Source organism: Mizuhopecten yessoensis, unplaced genomic scaffold (assembly GCF_002113885.1).
Source record: "Mizuhopecten yessoensis strain PY_sf001 unplaced genomic scaffold, ASM211388v2 scaffold10693, whole genome shotgun sequence".
Taxonomy (NCBI): Eukaryota; Metazoa; Mollusca; class Bivalvia; order Pectinida; family Pectinidae; genus Mizuhopecten; species Mizuhopecten yessoensis.
The window spans coordinates 386,626-409,350 of NW_018408674.1; the positions used below are offsets into that span (position 1 = coordinate 386,626).

Sequence of the window (22,725 nt, forward strand, 5' to 3'; positions counted from 1 at the left end):
AGTATACAAACAGTTTACAGACAAGGCTTTGGTCCTGGTGGTGACCTGATAATAATTTACACATACAAGTATACAAACAGTTTACAGACAAGGCTTTGGTCCTGGTGGTGACCTAATAATAATTTACACATACCAGTATACAAACAGTTAACAGACAAGGCTTTGGTCCTGGTGGTGCCCTAATAATAATTTACACATACCAGTACACAAACAGTTTACAGACAAGGCTTTGATCCTAGTGGTGGCCTAATAATAATTTACACATACCAGTATACAAACAGTTAACAGACGAGGCTTTGGTCCTGGTGGTAGTCTAATAATAATTTACACATACCAGTACATAAACAGTTAACAGACAAGGCTTTGATCCTAGTGGTGGCCTAATAATAATTTACACATCCCAGTATACAAACAGTTAACAGACGAGGCTTTGGTCCTAGTGGTAACCTAATAATAATTTACACATACCAGTATACAAACAGTTTACAGACGAGGCTTTGGTCCTGTTGGTGGCCTAATAATAATTTACACATACCAGTACACAAACAGTTTATAGACGAGGCTTTGGTCCTAGTGGTGGTCTAATAATAATTTAGACATACCAGTACACAAACAGTTTACAGACGAGGCTTTGGTCCTAGTGGTGGCCTAATAATAATTTACACATACCAGTATTCAAACAGTTTACAGACAAGGCTTTGGTCCTGGTGGTGACCTGATAATAATTTACACATGCCAGTATACCAACAGTTTACAGACAATGTTTTGGTCCTGGTGGTGACCTAATAATAATGTACACATACCAGTATACAAACAGTTTACAGACGAGGCTTTGGTCCTGGTGGTGGCCTAATAATAATTTACACATACCAGTATACAAACAGTTAACAGACAAGGCTTTGGTCCTAGTGGTGGCCTATTAATAATTTACACATACCAGTATACAAACAGTTAACAGACGAGGCTTTGGTCCTGGTGGTGCCCTAATGATAATTTACACATACCAGTATACAAACTGTTTACAGACAATGTTTCGGTCCTGGTGGTGGTCTAATAGTAATTTACACATACCAGTATACAAACAGTTTCAAACATTGTAAAACGTGATAAATTTCTATATGCACTTCCTCCATTGTTCAGGAAATGCCTCTTCACTGTATGAGTTGTTCAGGGTATCAAGGAAGTAGATGGTCTGCTTTCAAATACCAGTGATCAGGTAGGCAAACTGGCACTTCACAACACTTAATCCTGACCGAATAAGACCTACAACAGTATATGTAATTGAGATTTCTGTAATATTTGCTAAATGTTGTACATATTGCACATGAAAAATTATAACGACTTAAAACAAGTAATTCCAATTATCTTTATTTTTAATGTTTGATAGTTGGTCAGCAATATCGACATCCAATATCACTCAATGAATACCAACCATTGTTTCCATGAACTACAGCTATATATAGATTTATCATCTCGTATAAGAGACAAGTTTAAATATGATATCAACAACAATTCCATATGGGCAGGCCAGAATTATGCAAATTTTCCTCGAATGAGGCATGTGCTTGTTTGAATATGATGTCATCACGATCTCATAACAGTAGCAAATTTAAAATCTTGATTTTTATGCAAACTTCAGGTTGTTAGTTTTAATTAACTGATCACTGTATGCTGTTCTGAATATGCAATTTGCATCCACTTCTCAGTTTTATCTAAATTAATTATGAGGCACTATCAGGAAAAAACTGAACATATTGGATACTTGATATCAAAGTTTTATTTTCTACACAGACAGTATACGTATTAAATGTGTCGCAACCTTCCAAGACCGACTTGTCCCTTTGTCAACCTATGACTTTAACAGCACACATACAATGTGTTAGACTGTGACCAATATCAGTATAGCATGATCTGTATTTCAGACCTGCATTTGTAACGAACCCCTGTGTGCAGGGTTAACATTTTGCCAGTTACCAAATATGTATGTTGGATTTCGTAATGGCTATATATGACGATTTTCTGCTACCCTTACACAATTTTGGCTCAAAATTAAATACTTTTTATACTATTACTAATTAGAATACAGGTCAATTGCTCATAGATATTATAGATATGTTACGTAAGCTATCAACGGCAGACGTGGAAATAATCTAATTATCTTAAACATATATTTCATCTAAAATATATAAATACATGCCTAACATAGATATTATAGATATAATGTAACACAAAGACGGAATATTACGCACAATACAGAATAAATCACTTAATATTGTAACTTAATGGAACGAGTATAGGAACGAATGGGCTACTTGTATTTTCAAAAAATATAATTTTACTTAATATAAAACAATTATGATACCATTCATATTAGCATATCGTTCCAATACTTGGGTCCATGAAGATTAATTCATTTTGATTGGTACAGAAATGCATTTCCTATGTTGCTATTTTATGCAGATGTCGCACTGAAGTGCCTCCTGTCGTGGTATAACAACGCGGGTGCAAAAAACACAATCGTAAGTTATGTCCGACATACTTGTGATAGATTATGTCAGATTTCAGTTGGTATACTGCTTTATTTTTTTGTGGATACATCTTCATAACGTTGTTATCTTAATAACACCTGCCATCAATGCAGCGACACAAAATGTAAAGGAATCGGGAAAATATTTGCCTCTCTGATCTTAGTAATTTACTACAGATCGTCGATATATGGCTTTGTTGTTTGTTTAATAGCTACAGCCATCACAGTTTGATGACAAGATGTACACATACATGAAAACATGGATTTGTTGTTTATTTTAAAGCCACACACGTCGGTGTATGATTTGAGAATGTACACAATGCTCCATTTTCTTACATAAACTGAAAACGAACGTAAAAGGTAACATATCATAAATAACTAACGTGATTTTTTTTAATTAGACCGACCCATGCAGACCAAAACAAACCAAAATAGTAATTTAACTAAATTATAAATAAATAGTTAATTAACTCATTTTTTTGTGTATAAATAATGAATTATTATTCCGGCTTTTCAAAACCAAAATGATATGTATATATTTAATTGGTGGTGTATTGTATCGCCGACCTTTCCGTAGTACACGAAACAAGAGGTATTCCCCTTAGCACGGTAAAACAAAATCACATAATTATTTAACTACGAAATTTCCGAAGAAAATAGGAAAAAATGCAAGCAACATGTTTATATCTTTTTGGGGCGAACTAGCTGGAACTGGTTGGGCCAATATGAAACAACTTTGGGGCGTAACAGCTTGGGGCGTTACGGTTTTGGGGCGAAACGTCCGACACTCGCATGGAATGAACACGAAATAGATTTGTAAACGAGTGCAACAACACAAATGTACATAGCATGGAAAATAGACACTTATCAACTAGGGAAATAGTACAAATGTACATAGAATTCAGTGGCGGACCCAAGGGTGCTGCCCTAGTGATTAGGGTGATTATTGTTATAACCTGAATGGGAGCTGGAGGGGTTGGAGGTTGAAAGAAGTGCTGGGTGTCAAAGAAATGTGCAGATGGATTTATGGGCTTTATCAAATGCTAGTTGTATGGACCGGAGAGGTGTTGTTAGAATAAAACCGAACAAACAAACATAAATAAAGCAGCAGGTATACCACCAGCCCCCCCNTCCTATAGCAGATATACTAATTTAACATGATTTAATTTTATTTCGTGCCAGGTGAGCTAAAAATGGTCAAATCTTATTAAATGACTTTTCTTCATTCGTTGAAGTTTTTATTTTGAGATATAATTCGTGTTTATAGAAAAAAAGGAAATAAATCATCAGAGCTATTTCCCCTTGACCAATGGTCTCGGGTCCACAATTCTAGATCCTGCTCAAATAGTCTATTTTGCTCAAAATTTATCAGAATTTTATGTATTAATCTTTCTGCTTCTTTAATTGCTAGGAGTTCATAAATTGTCGTGATTTTGATCTTATTTTCGTTTAGTTCTTATTTCTTAATTCTTTCCTTTCTTCTTTATGTTTGTGACAGTTCCAAAAAACATGATCTATTGTTTCATTTTCTTTACAATTGGGACAGGTTGGAGATATATCTTTTTTCATAATACTGATGTTTCCGTTTAGTTTGGTTGTACCTAGTCTCAGTCTTGTTATTGTAACGTCTTCACTTTTACATTGGCCATATAGTGTGTGTTTTTTTATTTGTTCTTTTATTATAGTACGTAATTCATTGTTTTGCCCTTCCTCGTTCAATGTTTTTATCCATTTATTGTCTATTAGCTTTGTTTATTAGAGAGTATGCCTCTTCATTAGATGAATTGACTTCACACTGAATTGTTTCTTGTTTTAGTGCCTTTTTGGCTAATTTATGTCTTTTTCATTTCCGGGAATGTCTACATGGGCTGGTACGTATTAGAATTTTACGGGAATACCTTGATTTTTAAGAGATTGAACTGAATTTATAATAGAGTTAAGTACGGTGGTTCTTGTACTGTAGTATATCAGTTAGTCTTACGAATATTGCTATAATATTTTCTGATGAATAAATTCCTAGTCCTACTTTATTGTTGTCCGGATTTTTAGACCCGTCCGTTTAGTATATAATATATACAGCTATTGCCTTAGCTGCATGCTGTTGTCCGGTTGGTCACGGTCTGTAAATAAAGGTGTTAGGTTTAAGATAATGGAATAACATAAATTCGTATGTATAACTCGATAGTATATTTAATATGTATAGTGTAAAAAGCCCAGATAAAATATGTATTTTTGTGACATTTTTATATGTATACCTTAAGCGTAAGAGACCGTTTTATGATATAATTAGATTATTCTGCATGTATGTAGCATGTTAACAGTATTCGTGACTTACTCGGCAGTCTCCGCGATCTCTTCGGCTGCTGCGACCTCAAATGTCTGGTTGGCGTCATGGCGTACGGGGAACAAACCAAAACTTCTGAAAAATAAATAGATTCCATGTTGTTGATTAAGAAATAATCAACATATGTGACTGCGTGCATTATGGTGGAATATAAAACGAGGGTGAGAAAATGTTGGTAAAAATAATTAACGAAATGTTACTAATTGTAAAGTTTTGCTGTCTTATAAGGCGAAATGATCTTTTTTCCCTCACTTTTTTGTGCAGAAAATTCTGTTTCTCTTCAATTGCTACTAATTTAGTATTGCAAATGAATCAGATACAGAATATCACATTTATTTATTTTCAATAGCTGTATGGCCAAGCATGGGATCAAAACTAGAAACAATATCGCATTTTACTACATGTACCTTATGATAAGGAATTTCATTGAAAAATGTTGGGGTCACACTTTTATCTATATACCTATATCACTTTTTATTGCATTTTTTCTACCTGAAAATAGATGTTGATTCAAGTGGATCAAGAAATTGTAATGTTTATGACCTTAGGATCAAATTCTTGTTTGTCCATTTTTTTTAGCTCACCTGGTCCGAAGGACCATGTCGAGCTTATGCCATACCGCAGCGTCCGTGGTCCGTCCGTCAACTTTTCCTATAAAACGTTACTAGTCATGAACGACTGAGCAGATTTTAACCAAATTTGGTCAGAAGCATCCTTGGGGGAAGGGGAACAAATTTTGATTTTGTATAAATGGTGGGTCTGGCCCCCCTGGGGACTGAGGGGCGGGGCCCAATAGGGGTAATAAGCAAGTTCTTTAAAATCCTTCCTTTTCTGTAGGTATGAAAGGATTTGTTCCATATTTGGTCTGAAGCATCCTTGGATAAAGGGGAACCAATTTTGTATAAACCATGGGTCTGGCCCCCCGGGGCCTGAAGGTAGGGACCCAATAGGGGACACATAGCAAATTATTCTTTAAAATCCTTCTTCTTCTGTAGGAATGAAAGGATTTGGTCCATATTTGGTGTGGAGCATTTTTGGGTAAAGGGGGAACCAATTTTGTATAAACGGTGGGTGTGGCCCCCCAGGGGCCTGAGGGGCGGGGACGTATAGGGGAAACATTGCAAATTCTATAAAATCCTTCTTCTATAGGAATAAAAGGATTTGTTCCATATTTGTTCTGAAGCATCCTTGGGTGAAGGGGAACCAATTTTGTATAAACCGTGGGTTTGGCCCCCCAGGGGCCTGAGAGGCGGGGCCCAATAGGGGAAATATAGGTAAAACCTTTATAATCCTTCTTCTACCATAGGGATTAAGGGATATTATCCTAATTTAGTCTGGAGCATCCTTAGGCAAAAGGGACTCAATTTTGTATAAGCAGTGGGTGTGGTCTCCCAAGGGGCAGAAGGGCGGGGCCCAATAGGAGAAATAGAGGTAAAACCTTTAAAACCCTTTTTTGACCATCACGATTATATCCTTATTTAGTCTGGAGCATTCTTGGGTCAAGGGGACTCAATTTTGTATAATTGGTGGGTATGAGCCCCCTAGGTTGCATAGGGGTGGGGCTCTGTTTGAAGTTTGTTCTTGCTATATCTCAAGTACTGGATGGATCTTTCTGAAATTTCATATGTACTTACAGCACCTACTTCATTATTTTGAACATATTCAGGTGAGCGATACAGGCCCTCTGGGCCTCTTGTTACCAACCACAAAGCATAGCCTTCCATGCCATGTGACAGAGTGGTTAATTCAAGTAATGGAAAACACGTACCTCGCTATGTAAGTGTACATGTATGTATCTCTGCATGTTTGTCGCACGAGTATGTGTGTGTGTGTGTTTTCTCTTTTAATATGAGTGACAAATATTGCCATAATGGATGTGTTTAATCTTGAAACGAAATTGAGGTAATTATATATTCATAATTACATACCAGTATGAATGAGTGGTTACTTGTTGAAGAAGATGATGAGGAAGACGATTGTCTATTGTTTGAAACATATTGATGTACTGGTAATGATGATGATTGTTTATTGTTTGAAACATATTGATGTACTGGGAATGATGATGATTGTCTATTGTTTGAAACATATTGATGTACTGGTAATGATGATGATTGCCTATTGTTTGAAACATATTGATTTACTGGTAATGATGATGATTGTCTATTGTTTGAAATGTATTGATGTACTGGTGATGATGATGTCTATTGTGTGAGATTTGTATTGAGACATTGGTAATTATAATTTCATAATGATGACAGTTGATTATTGTTAATGTGTGAGAGGTATTATTGCAATGATAATGATAATTGTTTATTATGTGAAGCATATTGAGGCAATGATGATGATGATGATGATGTTTATTGTGCGAGATATGTATTGAGGCATTGGTAATCATATTTTCATAATGATGACAATGAGGATGCCAATTGTTTATGGGCAAGGTGTATTGATGCAAGGATGATGATGATGATGCATGTACACATCCATATACAGTATTTTGTGTGTGAAAGAGAATGTGTGTGTGGATCTTTATGTAATGTAAAAAAAAAAATAAAAAAAAAAATTATAAAAAGAAATTTATTATGCTTCTGATTCCGCTCTTTTGTAGCTCAACTGGCCAGAAGGGCCAAGTGATCAGCTTATGGCATGGTGCAGCGTCCATCGTCAACTTTTTACTTTAAACAACTTCTTCTCAGTAACCAAAAGGCCTAGGGTGATGATATTTGGCCAGAAGCATGCTGGGATGAAGGGCTACCAAGTTTGTTCAAATAAATGACCTGCATCAATTTTCAAGGTCACAGGGGTCAAATAAGTAAATCTTTAAACAACTTCTTCTGAATAACAGAGAGGCCTAGGGTGATAATATTTGGCCAGTAACATGCTGAAATGAAGGGCTACCCAGATTGTTCAAATAAATTACCTTGACTTATATTCAAGGTCATAGGGGTCAAAGAAGTTTAAAACCTTTAAACAACTTCTTCTGAATAACCGAGAGGCCTAGGGTGATGATATTTGGCCAGTAACATGCTGGGATGAAGGGCTATTAAATTTGTTTAAATGAATGAACTTGACTTATATTCAAGGTCACAGGGGTCAAATATGTTTAAAACCTTTAAACAACTTCTTCTGAATAACCAAGAGGCCTAGGGTGATGATAGTTGGCCAGTAACATGCTGGGATGAAGGGCTACCAAGTAATTTAAACAATTTAAAAGAAGTCGTTTAAAAAAGTTAAAACATATTTGACCTCTGTGACCTTGAATGAAGGCTGAGGCCAAATATTATCCCCTCTTGGTTATTCAGAAGAATTTTCAGTAAAAAGTTGAAGGCAGACGTCACACCACATCATAAGCAGCCGCAGTGCATGTGCAGCAGAACAGGGATCCTTTCGACGATTTAAAACAAAAAAATGGCCTCTGCTACAAAGTCATGTCATTGCATTATTCCTGGTGACATCATAAAGGAAGATATCATACTTAAATACCTAACCATATAATGTGACTGTGTTGTTACAGTAATAAAATAGCCAACTTGGATTGCGCTTTCATCACTTCAAATAATTTATTTTTTCATATGACAACATTTTATAAAGCTCTTGACAATTTAATTTGCGTTCCACACAAACAGATGCTGGTCTCTGCTATTTTAATCTTTTAAACAATACAGATTCCGTTGGATTCAGTATCTGTACATATCCGGATGATGCTGGTTGAACTTTGACCTTAGAATGAACTATGTCCCTTTCAGAGTCTGGTACCCCTAATCTAGTGAGAAGTCTGGAGGAGAAATCAGGGACCACTGGCTGGACTAGAATGCCACAAACTCGCAGTGTCTCCATAGCAATATAAATAAGTGTGTCTAAATGTTCCTTTTCACTCTCCGTTTTCACTAGGACCCAGGGCTCATGGTCTTGGATCAGTTTGTTTGCCCAGAACATATAGTCCATCACTGTCTGTAATACCAAGTACACATTTCCATCTTCATAGAATCTATCCACTTCATCTGTAAATTGAAGATAGAAAATAAATCATTATCCAATATTTATTATTTTTGACAGAAAATATATTAAAAAAAAAACATATAACCATTTTAACTTTCGCAATGTAGTTAGGTGATCAGTCAGTCTAAAAATACAACATACACAACTATAAACCAAGTCAGTCTAACAATACAACACACACAACTATAAACCAAGTCAGTCTAAAAATACAACATACACAACTGTAAACCAAGTCAGTCTAACAATACAACACACTCAACTATAAACCAAGTCAGTCTAAAAATCCACCATACACAAATACAAACCAAGTCAGTCTAAAAATAAAATATACACAACTACAAACCAAGTCAGTCTAAAAATAAAATATACACAACTACAAACCAAGTCAGTCTAAAAATACAATATACACAACTACAAACCAAGTCAGTCTAAAAAGACAACATACACAACTATAAACCAAGTCCGTCTTAAAATACAACATACACAACTATAAACAAAGTCAGTCTAAAAATACAACATACCCAACTATAAACCAAGTCAGTCTTAAAATACAACATACACAACTATAAACCAAGTCAGTCTAAAAATACAACATCAACTATAAACCAAGTCAGTCTAAAAATACAACATACACAAATACAAACCAAGTCAGTCTAAAAATACAATATACACAACTACAAACCAAGTCAGTCTAAAAATACAACACACACAACTACAACAGAGAAGGGGTTTATATTCCCAGAATATTGTTCAACCTTTTTAAACTGTTTCTGCTGCTACCTTTTAGACTTGAATAAAATTGATATAGTATTTTTATTTCAGTTTTTTAATTAAAGATTGATATTCATATATAAGCACTAAATTTTGAAAACGGACAATAAGTACAATGGTTTTTCAAGATTGCCCTTTTTCTGGTCTATCAACAATGAGGAATGATATCTGGAATAAAAAAAGCTTTATGGTGTAAATAAATGTTCTCCTTTTTCATGAAATACCTTATTTTCAATTCCTAAATACCAAAATAATTTGCCCTGTTTCAGTCAAATTCCATAATTAAAAGCACAATGCTTTCCTACATACAATTAATATTTTATGAATTACAGTCGTGACATCATCGACTAAACCTGACCTGCTAGTCCATAGAGCTGGTCCAGTCGTTGACGGTCCTCGGTTGTGAACTTTGTACGCAGGGCCTCAGCTGATGGGTTGGGGAACACTTGTAAAGGATTGACTGCTTTACCAGAAATCCGGCTCAGTGCATTCCCAATGGTATTCACCAGTTCACTATTTATAACTTCTACAATCCTCGTCTCACTAAAATCTGAGGAGACGACACAAGATATCATACATATTTTTGTTTATATAACATTTGAGAAATTAAAACACAATAACATTTAAAATGGAATTACTGTCAAAATATATTTTTTGAAGACAAAAAATTCTGATTTGGTTGACACTATTCTGTAATACTGTCATTTAGAGTGTCATTAAATTCTTCTACAACAGAGAGGCTGAAATGGTAGCCAATCCATAACATTAATAATAGAAATACAAGCATGTCACAGTTGGAATTTTCTTGTTTCCATTTAGTTTTTAGTAACAAGATTTTAAAAATTTCAGTATTTATATAATATTTTTTTAAACACAATCAACAGATGAAAATAATTTAACTAGCAAAACTCTATCACTAAGCTAGGTAATATTTTGATAAGATATTTGAATTTTCCCTGAAGGATCCCTATCCCACTACACTGTCGGTTTTTCTGTATAAGTTACCTCCCCTTAATTTCTGTTTGGCTAGCACAGTATGGCCACGAAAACTCTGTTATCCAGGTAGCTCAATCAGTTAGGGCAATAGTACACCAATCTTAAGTCCAGAGTTCCAATCCCCGGGTATTTTTACACTCAGAACACTGTTACTGATTAAAGGTTTTGCTTATTTCATCTTTACTATATCTTGTAAAAAGTTCTGCAATGAATGGTATTTTTTCAGAAATTATTTTATCAAAGCTTGTAGTCATGCCAGAAAACTGCGTTTCCAACAGTTTACAGTTTTGACACGGAGATCCTTAGTTAGATTTACTCCCCTAGTATTTGTATGTAATAGTGAGATAGATCATTACTTAATGTCCCAGTTTACTCCCCTAGTATTTGTATGTAATAGTGAGATAGATCATTACTTAATGTCCCAGTTTACTCCCCTAGTATTTGTATGTAATAGTGAGATAGATCATTACTTAATGTCCCAGTTTACTCCCCTAGTATTTGTATGTAATAGTGAGATAGATCATTACTTAATGTCCCAGTTTACTCCCCTAGTATTTGTATGTAATAGTGAGATAGATAATTACTTAATGTCCCAGTTTACTCCCCTAGTATTTGTATGTAATAGTGAGATAGATCATTACTTAATGTCCCAGTTTACTCCCCTAGTATTTGTATGTAATAGTGAGATAGATAATTACTTAATGTCCCAGTAACAGTAAAATCACATCGGGAAACCTAACATTAAAGGCTGCAATCTGTATACATATGCATACTATAATAAGCTTGCATTTAAAATTTGAAATCCTATGACAAACACTAATTTCTCGCAAATATTTATAAGTCTTTGACAAATTGATCTTACTGAACAGTGTTTCTAAAACAGGGACGTAATAACACTTGTCCTGAACCTATCTAAAATCAGCCAATTTTATCAGAATGTGCGTCATCTTTATATGATGATATTATATGATAGTGAACACACTCACAATTCGACAGAGAGGTATTTGACTAAATGTTTCACAATTTCTTATTGCCACATTTTAGGCTTCATTGTTTAGAAAGTTGTACATTACCTCACAATTTGCACCAACAGTTAGCTAGTTTTCATGAGTTTCCATGGTTGTGGTGTAAGAGGTGGCGAGTTGTTAGATAATACTCGACGGTGAAAGGAAAGAGCAGAACTGGGGAATTTTATTGCTACTCTGCCTAATGTCTGAAGTAAATTAAGACTGAGGTAGATTTTATTGACTGAACAGGACAACCACAAGATGCAGTCATCCTTCAAGTCAGCTGAAGTTTGGTATTGCCCAGTTTGGCATTGCTGTCGTGAGGGGCCTACTGCTCAAGTTAATTAGAGGCCCTGATCAACCACAGGCCAGAGACAAACACTGCTTACATACATACATAATATGGATACGCCTGCGTTCAGAACAAACCAAGTAAAAATAATTTTGAATTTTCATTTTCTACCGATAAATGGACGGATAAAGAGGTGGGTTTTTTTGTTCATGAAATTTAAGTTGTAAAGACAAAAGAGTATTTACCAGCGTCACTCTGAGGAGTGGCCTGCCTCAATAGGAAGTAGCGCAGACCATCAACTGTGTATTTGGGCATACAATCAAGTGGGTCCACAACGTTACCCAGGCTCTTTGACATCTGAAGATAAAAATAAATCTGTACAGCATAACACAGTACCATATCACAGGCCATATCATGTGTCCTGTATTGCTCAGCTGCTCTGTGTTTTTTATCTGATAAACAAAAAAAAACACTGATAACTTTGTCGCTGGCTGTCATGGATAACTTTGTCGCTGGCTGCCATGGATCACTTTGTCGCAGGCTGTCATGGATAACTTTGTCGCCAGCTGTCATGGATAACTTTGTCGCTGGCTGTCATGGATAACTTTGTCGCCGGCTGCCATGGATAACTTTGTCACTGGCTGTCATGGATAACTTTGTCGCTGGCTGTCATGGATAACTTTGATAATAATGACACCAGAGCAGGCAATAAAACAAATGTTTGTTTCGTTAATATCATCCAAGCGAAACTTCATAATTCACCAAAAATGTCTTGATCAGAAGGCTTTTGCCATTATAAATCAACCAAAAATTCTGGTTGATTTATAATGGCAAAAGCCTTCTGATCAAGACATTTTTGGTTTCTGAAAACACCTGAGAGTGTTCAGGACTATGAGAGGAGCATTCAACTTTGATTACATTATTGACCCTGGAAACTTCACAAAACAGTTATTAAGATCAATTTGGGGACTTATATATATAGCATTATAGGACCTTTCCCCTAAATAGTTTCTGCATTTGTTTTCCTCCAAAAATTGATCACTCCCACAGAATATGGATACAGTCAGAACAGTTTGGTTGTAACCATAAATATCAGAGGGCTATGCATCCATCTTGAATTCAAAAACTTAACAATTGCAAAAGACCCACTCTAGCCAAAACACCTTGCAGTCATTTTGTATAAGTTGTCTTTAAACAGAAAACCTACAACAGATACTGCACGATCTGAAGACTTGCTTCAAAGGTGTTGTGGGAAAACTTAATATTAAATATGATAACAACCTACTAACATAACATATTTATTTATTATATTTGAGAAATGATTCAATCCAACAGACACATCATAATATAACCAATCATCACAAACCCTGTTATAACCATCCTCTCTATTATTGTTACTTAAGTCATTACATCACACAATACTCACCTTAACCCCGTCCACTTTCCAATGGGAGTGACACAGTATTTTCTTTGGCAGAGACAGGCCTGCTGCTAGCAGAAAGGCTGGCCAATACACTGCATGGAACCTGTTAACAAACAAACACTTTTACTGGAGACAATAATGGTAAGGATAATATCATTTGGACATTTTAGGGTGCTTCTAAAACTCACCCCTGAAGTCACATTTGAACCTTACCAAATCAATGACCGAGCAAGTCCAGTATAAAAAGGTAGGGGTAAATGAGTTAAACCTTTATATGATTATTGCTGCAAAACTAGAAATCTGTTCGAGGAGGTACATGTACTGTAGTTGCAATGATCTTCGTAAAATAAGTCTCCTGAAACAATATTTGAGGTGTTCTTTTTGAATTCCCCAAAAAACATAATATGCATGTTTGATTCACTTACAACAACATAATTGGCATTTTGCTGGTCCCGTTAAACATTTAACAAGAGGCCCAATGGTTCTGCATCACTCACCTGGTATAACCCTTACACGCGTTACCTTAAAATTGAACTAAAACAAAGCTAAGGAAAAAATATCAATTTCTATGTCTATAAGTCATTCAAAAGAACCTGTTAAAAGATCTAAACTCATTTGATCCCTGTGACCTTAAAATTCAAACAAGGATATTAAGTTGAACAAACTTGATAGCTCTTCGTCCAAACATGCAATATTTCAAATATCCCCACCCTAGACCTTTTGTTTATTTAGATGAGGTTTTTTAAAAGTCAGATGGACGACGGACAATACACCAGAGCATAAGCTCTTTAGGCCCTTTAGGTCAGGTGAGCAAAAATTTAGATATCAATATCTTCCTAGTTTTATTTATGTGACAGTCCTCTGCGGAGGCCTTAGCTATATCATAAGGCAGATGGATGGACAAACAAGGGGTGGAGTTAACTGCTGGTCTTCTGTGGCCAGTGAAAGGCTTTATTTTAAGCCCAGAATGCTCCTAGAGCTTCTAGATTTCAAAAGTTGTTTTGAAACTTTGGTGCTCGTTTGGGCCTCTGGCCCCCTTTTTCTGGACCAGTGCACTTCAAACAGGACCAGTGAATTTTCATTTCAATTTGACCTTCGGACCAGTAACCTTTTTTTCTCTAATTCCCTCCCTGCAAAGTGAAACAGACAGAAACAAGATTCCAGTACACTGTCCTCTCCCTAACTTCAATATAGATGTATAAAATGTTTACTTACTTTAGAATATCTTTGCCTACCACGTGACAGTCTGCGGGCCAAAGACTCCGATACTCATCGCCAGGGTAACCGGTAACAGTGAGGTAATTGGTCAGAGCATCTAGCCACACATATATCTGTAACAGAACTAGCCCAGTCACATACATGTGGACGGTAAGACAACTGATGAGCAACAGAAAAAAATTAAGAACTTCATTGAAAAACTGTTCTTCAGCTACTCAAAAATAAATGGAAAGGATTTAAATTCTTTAAAGGAACAGCATTGACTTTCAGTGAAAGTTTTTCATTTTTGTGGTCTGAAATTTCCAGATTTGCTAAAATAGTCATTTTCACATAAAAAAAAAAGATTTCAGGGTTTTTGACTATTGCACAAAGTGGCAAAATAAGGAAAGGTAAATTTACAATTAATTAAGGATTATTTTTTGCAGCAAATCTGTTACTGTGAAAATGGTAAAAACTAAAACCCAGTACACAATTTTATTTACAATATGTTCATACTTTGATTGTAACCACGTATACACTATCTGTGCCATTATCACATACATTAGGGCTGTGCTATGTTTTGACTGGGCAGTCATTCACCTTTTGACTGGGGTCACCTGGTACAGAGATACCCCATGACACGCGGTCACTGCTCCGAGTTACAGACAAATCAGATAAGTCATCTAAATGTCCCTGTACAATTCTTTTGAACTCCGGAGGCTGAATCACTACAAATGAGAATGTTTCCTAGTGTAAAAGTGGAACATAAAAAAAGTTTTACTCATTCACCCCTTAAATTTCATAATTAACTATTCTAATCTTTGAATTGGAGGAATTAAAATGTGTCTTCAGGGGTGAATGAGTTAAAGAAAATCGGGTAGTACAATATTTCTGAATAAATAAAGTCAAGTTGGTACCAAAATTAAAACATTTATATATATATATATATACATTTTCCTCTTTTTTTTTTCTTTTTCTGGCAATCTTTGTTTGAACCAAAACCAGTGTCTTATATACAAAATCACTACAACCTAATAATCTTGACTCAAAACTTACAATGATTTAGACCTTTACCATGTGACAAGCTGAATGGAGTGTTCGTAGCCACCATCTTTATATATACTGATGCAAAGGGCAATTGAATATCCTCATCATAGCACCAAATGTCTTTATGATGCCAATATGAGGATACCACATGCTTGGAATTTAATTTCAATTTGTTTGCTTCTTTTTGTTTCTTTTTAGAATCAACATATCTGAAAGCTAACACAATCATATATGGTATATTATTTGGTCTACAGTTCCTACAGAGGCAACAGTTTTTAGGAAAGTATGCTGTACCTCCTGTGTCTATCCACTGCTGTAGTTGAGGCTTGAAGCGTGACAATGTAAACATGTAGTTTTCTTCTTCACTCCATATAACGGGATGACCACTCTCCACAGACACCTGTCACACACAATACCACACACATAGTGTCGACAACACAGATACAGTGGCTATCTAATGATTTAACAAGTATCTTTTTACTCAATGGTTACATCAAACAGTGATTAGGTTCATAGTTTTGGAGAATAATTGTTAACACCTAATTCAATATAGTTTTAAAGTCCCTCCTTTTATTTGCCGTTTCCCTTTGTGCCAACATATTTCAATATCCATTTTCCTTTCTTCATAATAATAATAAAGTGCTTAATCTCTTCATAATGCCAATATTCTGCTGAAAAAGGCAGTATAACAAGGTTTTACTGCATATACACTGTACAATGACAATAGGGTATCCGTATCTAGTCTATTTACTGTGTCTACACTGTACGAGGACAATTAGGTATCCTTATCTGGTCTATTTACTGTGTATACACTGTAAGAGGACAATTAGGTATCCTTATCTAGTCTATTTACTGTGTATACACTGTACGAGGACAATTAGGTATCCTTATCTAGTCTATTTACTGTGTATACACTGTACGAGGACAATTAGGTATCCTTATCTAGTCTATTTACTGTGTATACACTGTACGAGGACAATTAGGTATCCTTATCTAGTCTATTTACTGTGTATACACTGTACGAGGACAATTAGGTATCCTTATCTAGTCTATTTACTGTGTATACACTGTACGAGGACAATTAGGTATCCTTATCTAGTCTATTTACTGTGTATACACTGTACGAGGACAATTAGGTATCCTTATCTAGTCTATTTACTGTGTATACACTGTACGAGGACAATTAGGTATCCTTATCTAGTCTATTTACTGTGTATACACTGTACGAGGACAATTAGGTATCCTTATCTAGTCTATTTACTGTGTATACACTGTACGAGGACAATTAGGTATCCTTATCTAGTCTATTTACTGTGTATACACTGTACGAGGACAATTAGGTATCCTTATCTAGTCTATTTACTGTGTATACACTGTACGAGGACAATTAGGTATCCTTATCTAGTCTATTTACTGTGTATACACTGTACGAGGACAATTAGGTATCCTTATCTAGTCTATTTACTGTGTATACACTGTACGAGGACAATTAGGTATCCTTATCTAGTCTATTTACTGTGTATACACTGTACGAGGACAATTAGGTATCCTTATCTAGTCTATTTACTGTGTATACACTGTACGAGGACAATTAGGTATCCTTATCTAGTCTATTTACTGTGTATACACTGTACGAGGACAATTAGGTATCCTTATCTAGTCTATTTACTGTGTATACACTGTACGAGGACAATTAGGTATCCTTATCTAGTCTATTTACTGTGTATACACTGTACGAGGACAATTAGGTATCCTTATCTAGTCTATTTACTGTGTATACACTGTACGAGGACAATTAGGTATCCTTATCTAGTCTATTTACTGTGTATACACTGTACGAGGACAATTAGGTATCCTTATCTAGTCTATTTACTGTGTATACACTGTACGAGGACAATTAGGTATCCTTATCTAGTCTATTTACTGTGTATACACTGTACGAGGACAATTAGGTATCCTTATCTAGTCTATTTACTGTGTATACACTGTACGAGGACAATTAGGTATCCTTATCTAGTCTATTTACTGTGTATACACTGTACGAGGACAATTAGGTATCCTTATCTAGTCTATTTACTGTGTATACACTGTACGAGGACAATTAGGTAACCTTATCTAGTCTATGTACTGTGTATACACTGTACGGGGACAATTAGGTATCCTGATCTAGTCTATTTACTGTGTATACACTGTACGAGGACAATAAGGTATCCTTATCTAGTCTATTTACTGTGTATATACACTGTACGAGGACAATTAGGTATCCTTATCTAGTCTATGTACTGTGTATACACTGTACGAGGACAATTAGGTATCCTTATCTAGTCTATTTACTGTGTATACACTGTACGAGGACAATTAGGTATCCTTATCTAGTCTATTTACTGTGTATACACTGTACGAGGACAATTAGGTATCCTTATCTAGTCTATTTACTGTGTATACACTGTACGAGGACAATAGGGTATCCTTATCAGGTCTATTTACTGTGTCTACACTGTATGAGGACAATTAGGTAACCTTATCTAGTCTATTTACTGTGTCTACACTGTACAAGGACAATTAGGTATCTTTATCTTGTCTATTTACTGTGTATACACTATACGAGGACAATTAGGTAACCTTATCTAGTCTATTTACGGGGGATACACTGTACGAGGACAATTAGGTATCCTTATCTCGTCTATTTACTGTGTATACACTGTACAACGACAATTAGGTATCCTTATCTTGTCTATTTACTGTGTATACACTGTACGAGGACAATTAGGTGTCCTTATCTAGTCTATTTACTGTGTATACACTGTATGGGGACAATTAGGTATCCTTATCTTGTCTATTTACTGTGTATACACTGTACAAGGACAATTAGGTATCCTTATCTAGTCTATTTATCGTGTATCCACTGTATGAGGACAATTAGGTAACCTTATCTGGTCTATTTACTGTGTATACACTGTACGAGGACAATTAGGTAACCTTATCTAGTCTATTTACGGGGGATACACTGTACGAGGACAATTAGGTATCCTTATCTTGTCTATTTCTTTACCTTTTGTGATTCTCCTGATTTCGTCGTAAGTCTATTTACTGTATACACTGTACGAGGACAATTAGGTATCCTTATCTCGTCTATTTACTGTGTATACACTGTACAAGGACAATTAGGTATCCTTATCTAGTCTATTTACTGTGTATACACTGTATGAGGACAATTAGGTAACCTTATCTACTCTATTTACTGTGTCTACACTGTACAAGGACAATTAGGTTTCTTTATCTTGTCTATTTACTGTGTATACACTATACGAGGACAATTAGGTAACCTTATCTAGTCTATTTACTGTGTATACATTGTACTAGGACAATTAGGTATCCTTATCTCGTCTATTTACTGTGTATACACTGTACAAGGACAATTAGGTATCCTTATCTAGTCTATTTACTGTGTATACACTGTACGAGGACAATTAGGTATCCTTATCTTGTCTATTTCGTTACCTTTTGTGATTCTCCTGATTTCGTCGTAACATCTGTAGTATCGTTTTCAGAAACGAAAGTTTCATCAGAAACACAGTACCAGCCCTTGTATAAAGATTTGTAGATAAATCCTTTCTCATTCAGCACATTCTAAAAAGAGGGAAACATGTAGACTAGCTTAGGGATTGATGAACCAATTCTAAAATCTAAACCACCATATTAATATTCTAAAAGGAGAAGAACGTTTCAGCTAGTTCAGCGTTTTTATTTTTGTTGATGAATTCATAAGTTTTAACTGAAAAAAAATGGAGGTATATTCGTATGGACAAGCAATATTAATCTGGTCAATTTCATGAGCAAATGAACCAGGTAACATTTAGTAGTTGCATTGAGTCCAACTTGAGTAAGAAATTGAAATATTGTTAAATGAAGGAAGTACACGTACCACCAATTAAGATACCATACATATATGAATTGCCAGTAAAACTCAATTTGCAACAGCAATTTATCACAATAAACTGTTGCAAATCTTAAAATACAGTACAAAAATAAACCAAAAGTATGGCATCTGGTATTTATCAAGTCATTAATTTATGCAAGAACAGCAATACCATTTACCCATAACTGATGGACAGCCTTTATATGAGCATCATCTGTAGTACGAATAAACGTGTCGTACTTTATATCGTTCTTCTCAAACAGGTCCTAGAAAAAATAGCATCACACTTGATATTAAAACAGCAGGTCTCTGAAAAAACAGCATCAGACTCAGTATCAATCATTTAAACAGCTTACTGAGTCATAAAAACATAAGCTAAGCTTGCGATTGTTGCACCATGTTTCTACAAATATTAATCATTAATCAATTACTGTTTGAATTGTCACCTATACCTACATGTATTGGAGCTTAAAAGGCAACATACAAATGAAGCAACAAACTTAATTTTGTTTCAAGTAAGTTTGTATAGCAATGTCGATATGTCTTGCCAGTGCCTCACTATGACCATCAATGCACATATCGGTTAAATAAATTCAATGTAGACAACATTTGAAATGAAACTTACTTTTAACACAAACACTTAATGTTGATGGAGATGATCTGACCAAGTCAATGGACCATGAAAGGTAGGCCGCAATTAATGTATTACTTAAGATGCATGTGTGGTCCAAGTTTGATTGGTCTAGCACTTATACTTTCAGTGAAACTAACTTAAACGCAAAAACTTAATGTTGGCACTGCCGCTATCACCAGAAAAGCAACACCTTAATCTCGCTTCCGCTACTGAGACAAAAACTCATCCAACATTTTTTCTCATATTTTACAGATCAAATATACCTTATAAGGTTTTACAAATATCCTAATGAAGACCACAATAACCACAATTAACCTTCATTTGGCTTTCGGGGTGATTAATTTATTAATTTTGGTTGTCTAACCCTCGGCAGAACCTTGGGTTAGACAATCAAAAAACATCACCCCTCGGGTTGGAGATTTCTCTGTCACACCCTCAAGGTAGGGGAAGATTCTATTGGTCAACTCTTAAGATAGTCAGTAAACTGGACGAATGATTTTTGTATTTTTAAATCATTCATGGTAAATTATACTTGTTTTATATACACAGCACTGAAGTCAGTCTACATGATTAGTTATGGAGTTACGGTTTCACCTTAAACTTGCTTGAGACTTCATCACAGAAAACTTTGGGAGCAATGTCAGCCTTTCCGGCTGCTTGTTGAATCTGAAAAGGCAAAAAGAAAAACAAAATATAGTACATGTACATGTAGTTGCAAAATACTTAAGTTTTTTATCCACTCCCTGTCTGAATTACAATGTAATGGAAAATGGCAGTTGCAAATGGCAGCTTGAAAACAGGTACCCTAGCTTTGACCTTGAAAATTTCCCAAAGTAAAGTTTGGGGTAGCAAGCTGAAAACACGTTTGTGAGCAGATTTAGTATTTTACATGAATATAAATTCCTCTGCTGTCTGAACCATCATTTTTAAATCAATGATGTATGTTACTCCACAATGTCAAAAACAACGGTGGCAGAAACAATTCCAGGACCCATTGTTTACCATGTTATTGAACAGTAGTTTTCTTTTCAAAATTTTAAAATGAACCCGAGTTAGATGAACATGGTAAATTTCAATTCAGAGACATACATGTATGAACATCTTTTAAAAGGAAAAACTTGAAGACAGATACTGCAAAATGCCTATAGGCCTTACACGCAAGGCAGCAAGTAATAAAAACATCTGATATTTGACCAGCAGCTTGAACCCTTTCACCACTGTAGACCATAATGGACTCACCCAGATCAATGTATGGTAGAGTCTACACAAGTTACATAGGGGTGAAAGGGTTAAGTTGAATAAAAAGGAATCAAATACATAAAGTGTGCACTTCCTGTTTTTAAATATGGATATGACATAAAGGTCTGAAGGAGGGATATAATTATACGCCCAAAACTTGGATCTAGAGTGAATGTTGATAATTATTATATTTAGTTAAAAGAGCAAGTAAAAAATTGGGTTTCTCCCACATATATATGAACATACTTGATTCAACAGGCATTATGAAGAAATGAATAAGCCCACGTCTGATAATCACCCATCTTATAGCTATTGCAGTTCTGTAGAAATAACAACAAAGTTTCATTGTCCTGTAATACACTTTGTTTTACTCAGAGAAAGAGGCAATATGCTGGTTCCTGGACTTATAACAGGATAAAGGTTGTGTTTTATGAGAAAGGTTGTCCAACTTGTAAGGACTGGTTACCCTATCTATATCTAATTGGCGATAGATACACTAACCAACCAGCCATCATTTGGTAATTAACCTCGTCCTAACACTAGGATCACCTTGTTATACTGACCTTCAATCCATGTTCGTCTGTACCGGTGGCGAAGAATGTCTCGTACCCTTTCAACTTCTTCCATCTGGACAGGGAATCAGCAACCAGCGCAGTATACAGGTGACCGATATGAGGAGCTGAAAAACATTAAACATCCCAGTGTACATATTACACCGTTAGAAACTACAGATGTCAGGAACCTTTCTAAACAAGAAGCCAGCTAGGCCATGTTTCACTCGTTTTATTATATTTTTTGTTGAAAAAGACAAGTCACTGAAGTGTTCACGCAGTACTCAAAACAAGCATTGTTGACAAACACTACTGTAACAGGAGAGGAAGTATCCACAGCCAGACTGGGATTTGAACCTGGGACCGCCGAACTCTAAGCGGACACTCTTACTATAATTGGGCTACCTAGTCACTGGCAATTGTCCTGGTATACTGTTCCACTTATTAAAGTGGCACCTGTGACCAGCCCTCGTACCAAGTACTTGGTGTATGTTTGGCAAGGGGGATACCCGAAGCTGGGTTCGACTATGTACATCATGTATGTGGAAAGACTCCCTCAACATTAAATATAATACCCAGGGATTGGGGTGCTCTGATTCATGTACTAGAGAAGATTATAATAACCTTAGTTTTAAATTGTATTGTTGTCTTTGAGGAAAAAACTAAGAAATTGAAGGGAGGAATGCATACTTGCCAATTCTTCCTATTTTTGAGGGAGACTCCCAATGATTTTGGACCCTAAAATTGAACAGCCCCTCCTCTCCCCTCAACTCCCCCCC

The 22,725-nt window shown here is 35.6% G+C and overlaps 1 protein-coding gene across 1 annotated transcript in view; it reads right to left on the reverse strand.

The window, feature by feature from the left end:
• Window positions 1-8,412: 8,412 nt before the first annotated feature.
• The window catches only part of LOC110461869 (methionine--tRNA ligase, mitochondrial-like), a 14,921-nt gene continuing 608 nt past the window's right edge, over window positions 8,413-22,725 (reverse strand). Inside the window, exons 2-12 of the mRNA XM_021515591.1 lie at window positions 21,959-22,074; window positions 20,751-20,822; window positions 19,702-19,788; window positions 19,105-19,233; window positions 15,898-16,003; window positions 15,157-15,284; window positions 14,575-14,690; window positions 13,363-13,462; window positions 12,182-12,293; window positions 10,000-10,191; window positions 8,413-8,872 (exon numbers count right to left, since the gene is read on the reverse strand). Coding sequence (XP_021371266.1) covers window positions 8,511-8,872; window positions 10,000-10,191; window positions 12,182-12,293; window positions 13,363-13,462; window positions 14,575-14,690; window positions 15,157-15,284; window positions 15,898-16,003; window positions 19,105-19,233; window positions 19,702-19,788; window positions 20,751-20,822; window positions 21,959-22,074 — 1,520 coding nt within the window. The 3' untranslated portion in view covers window positions 8,413-8,510. The remainder of the gene's footprint in view (window positions 8,873-9,999; window positions 10,192-12,181; window positions 12,294-13,362; window positions 13,463-14,574; window positions 14,691-15,156; window positions 15,285-15,897; window positions 16,004-19,104; window positions 19,234-19,701; window positions 19,789-20,750; window positions 20,823-21,958; window positions 22,075-22,725) is intronic.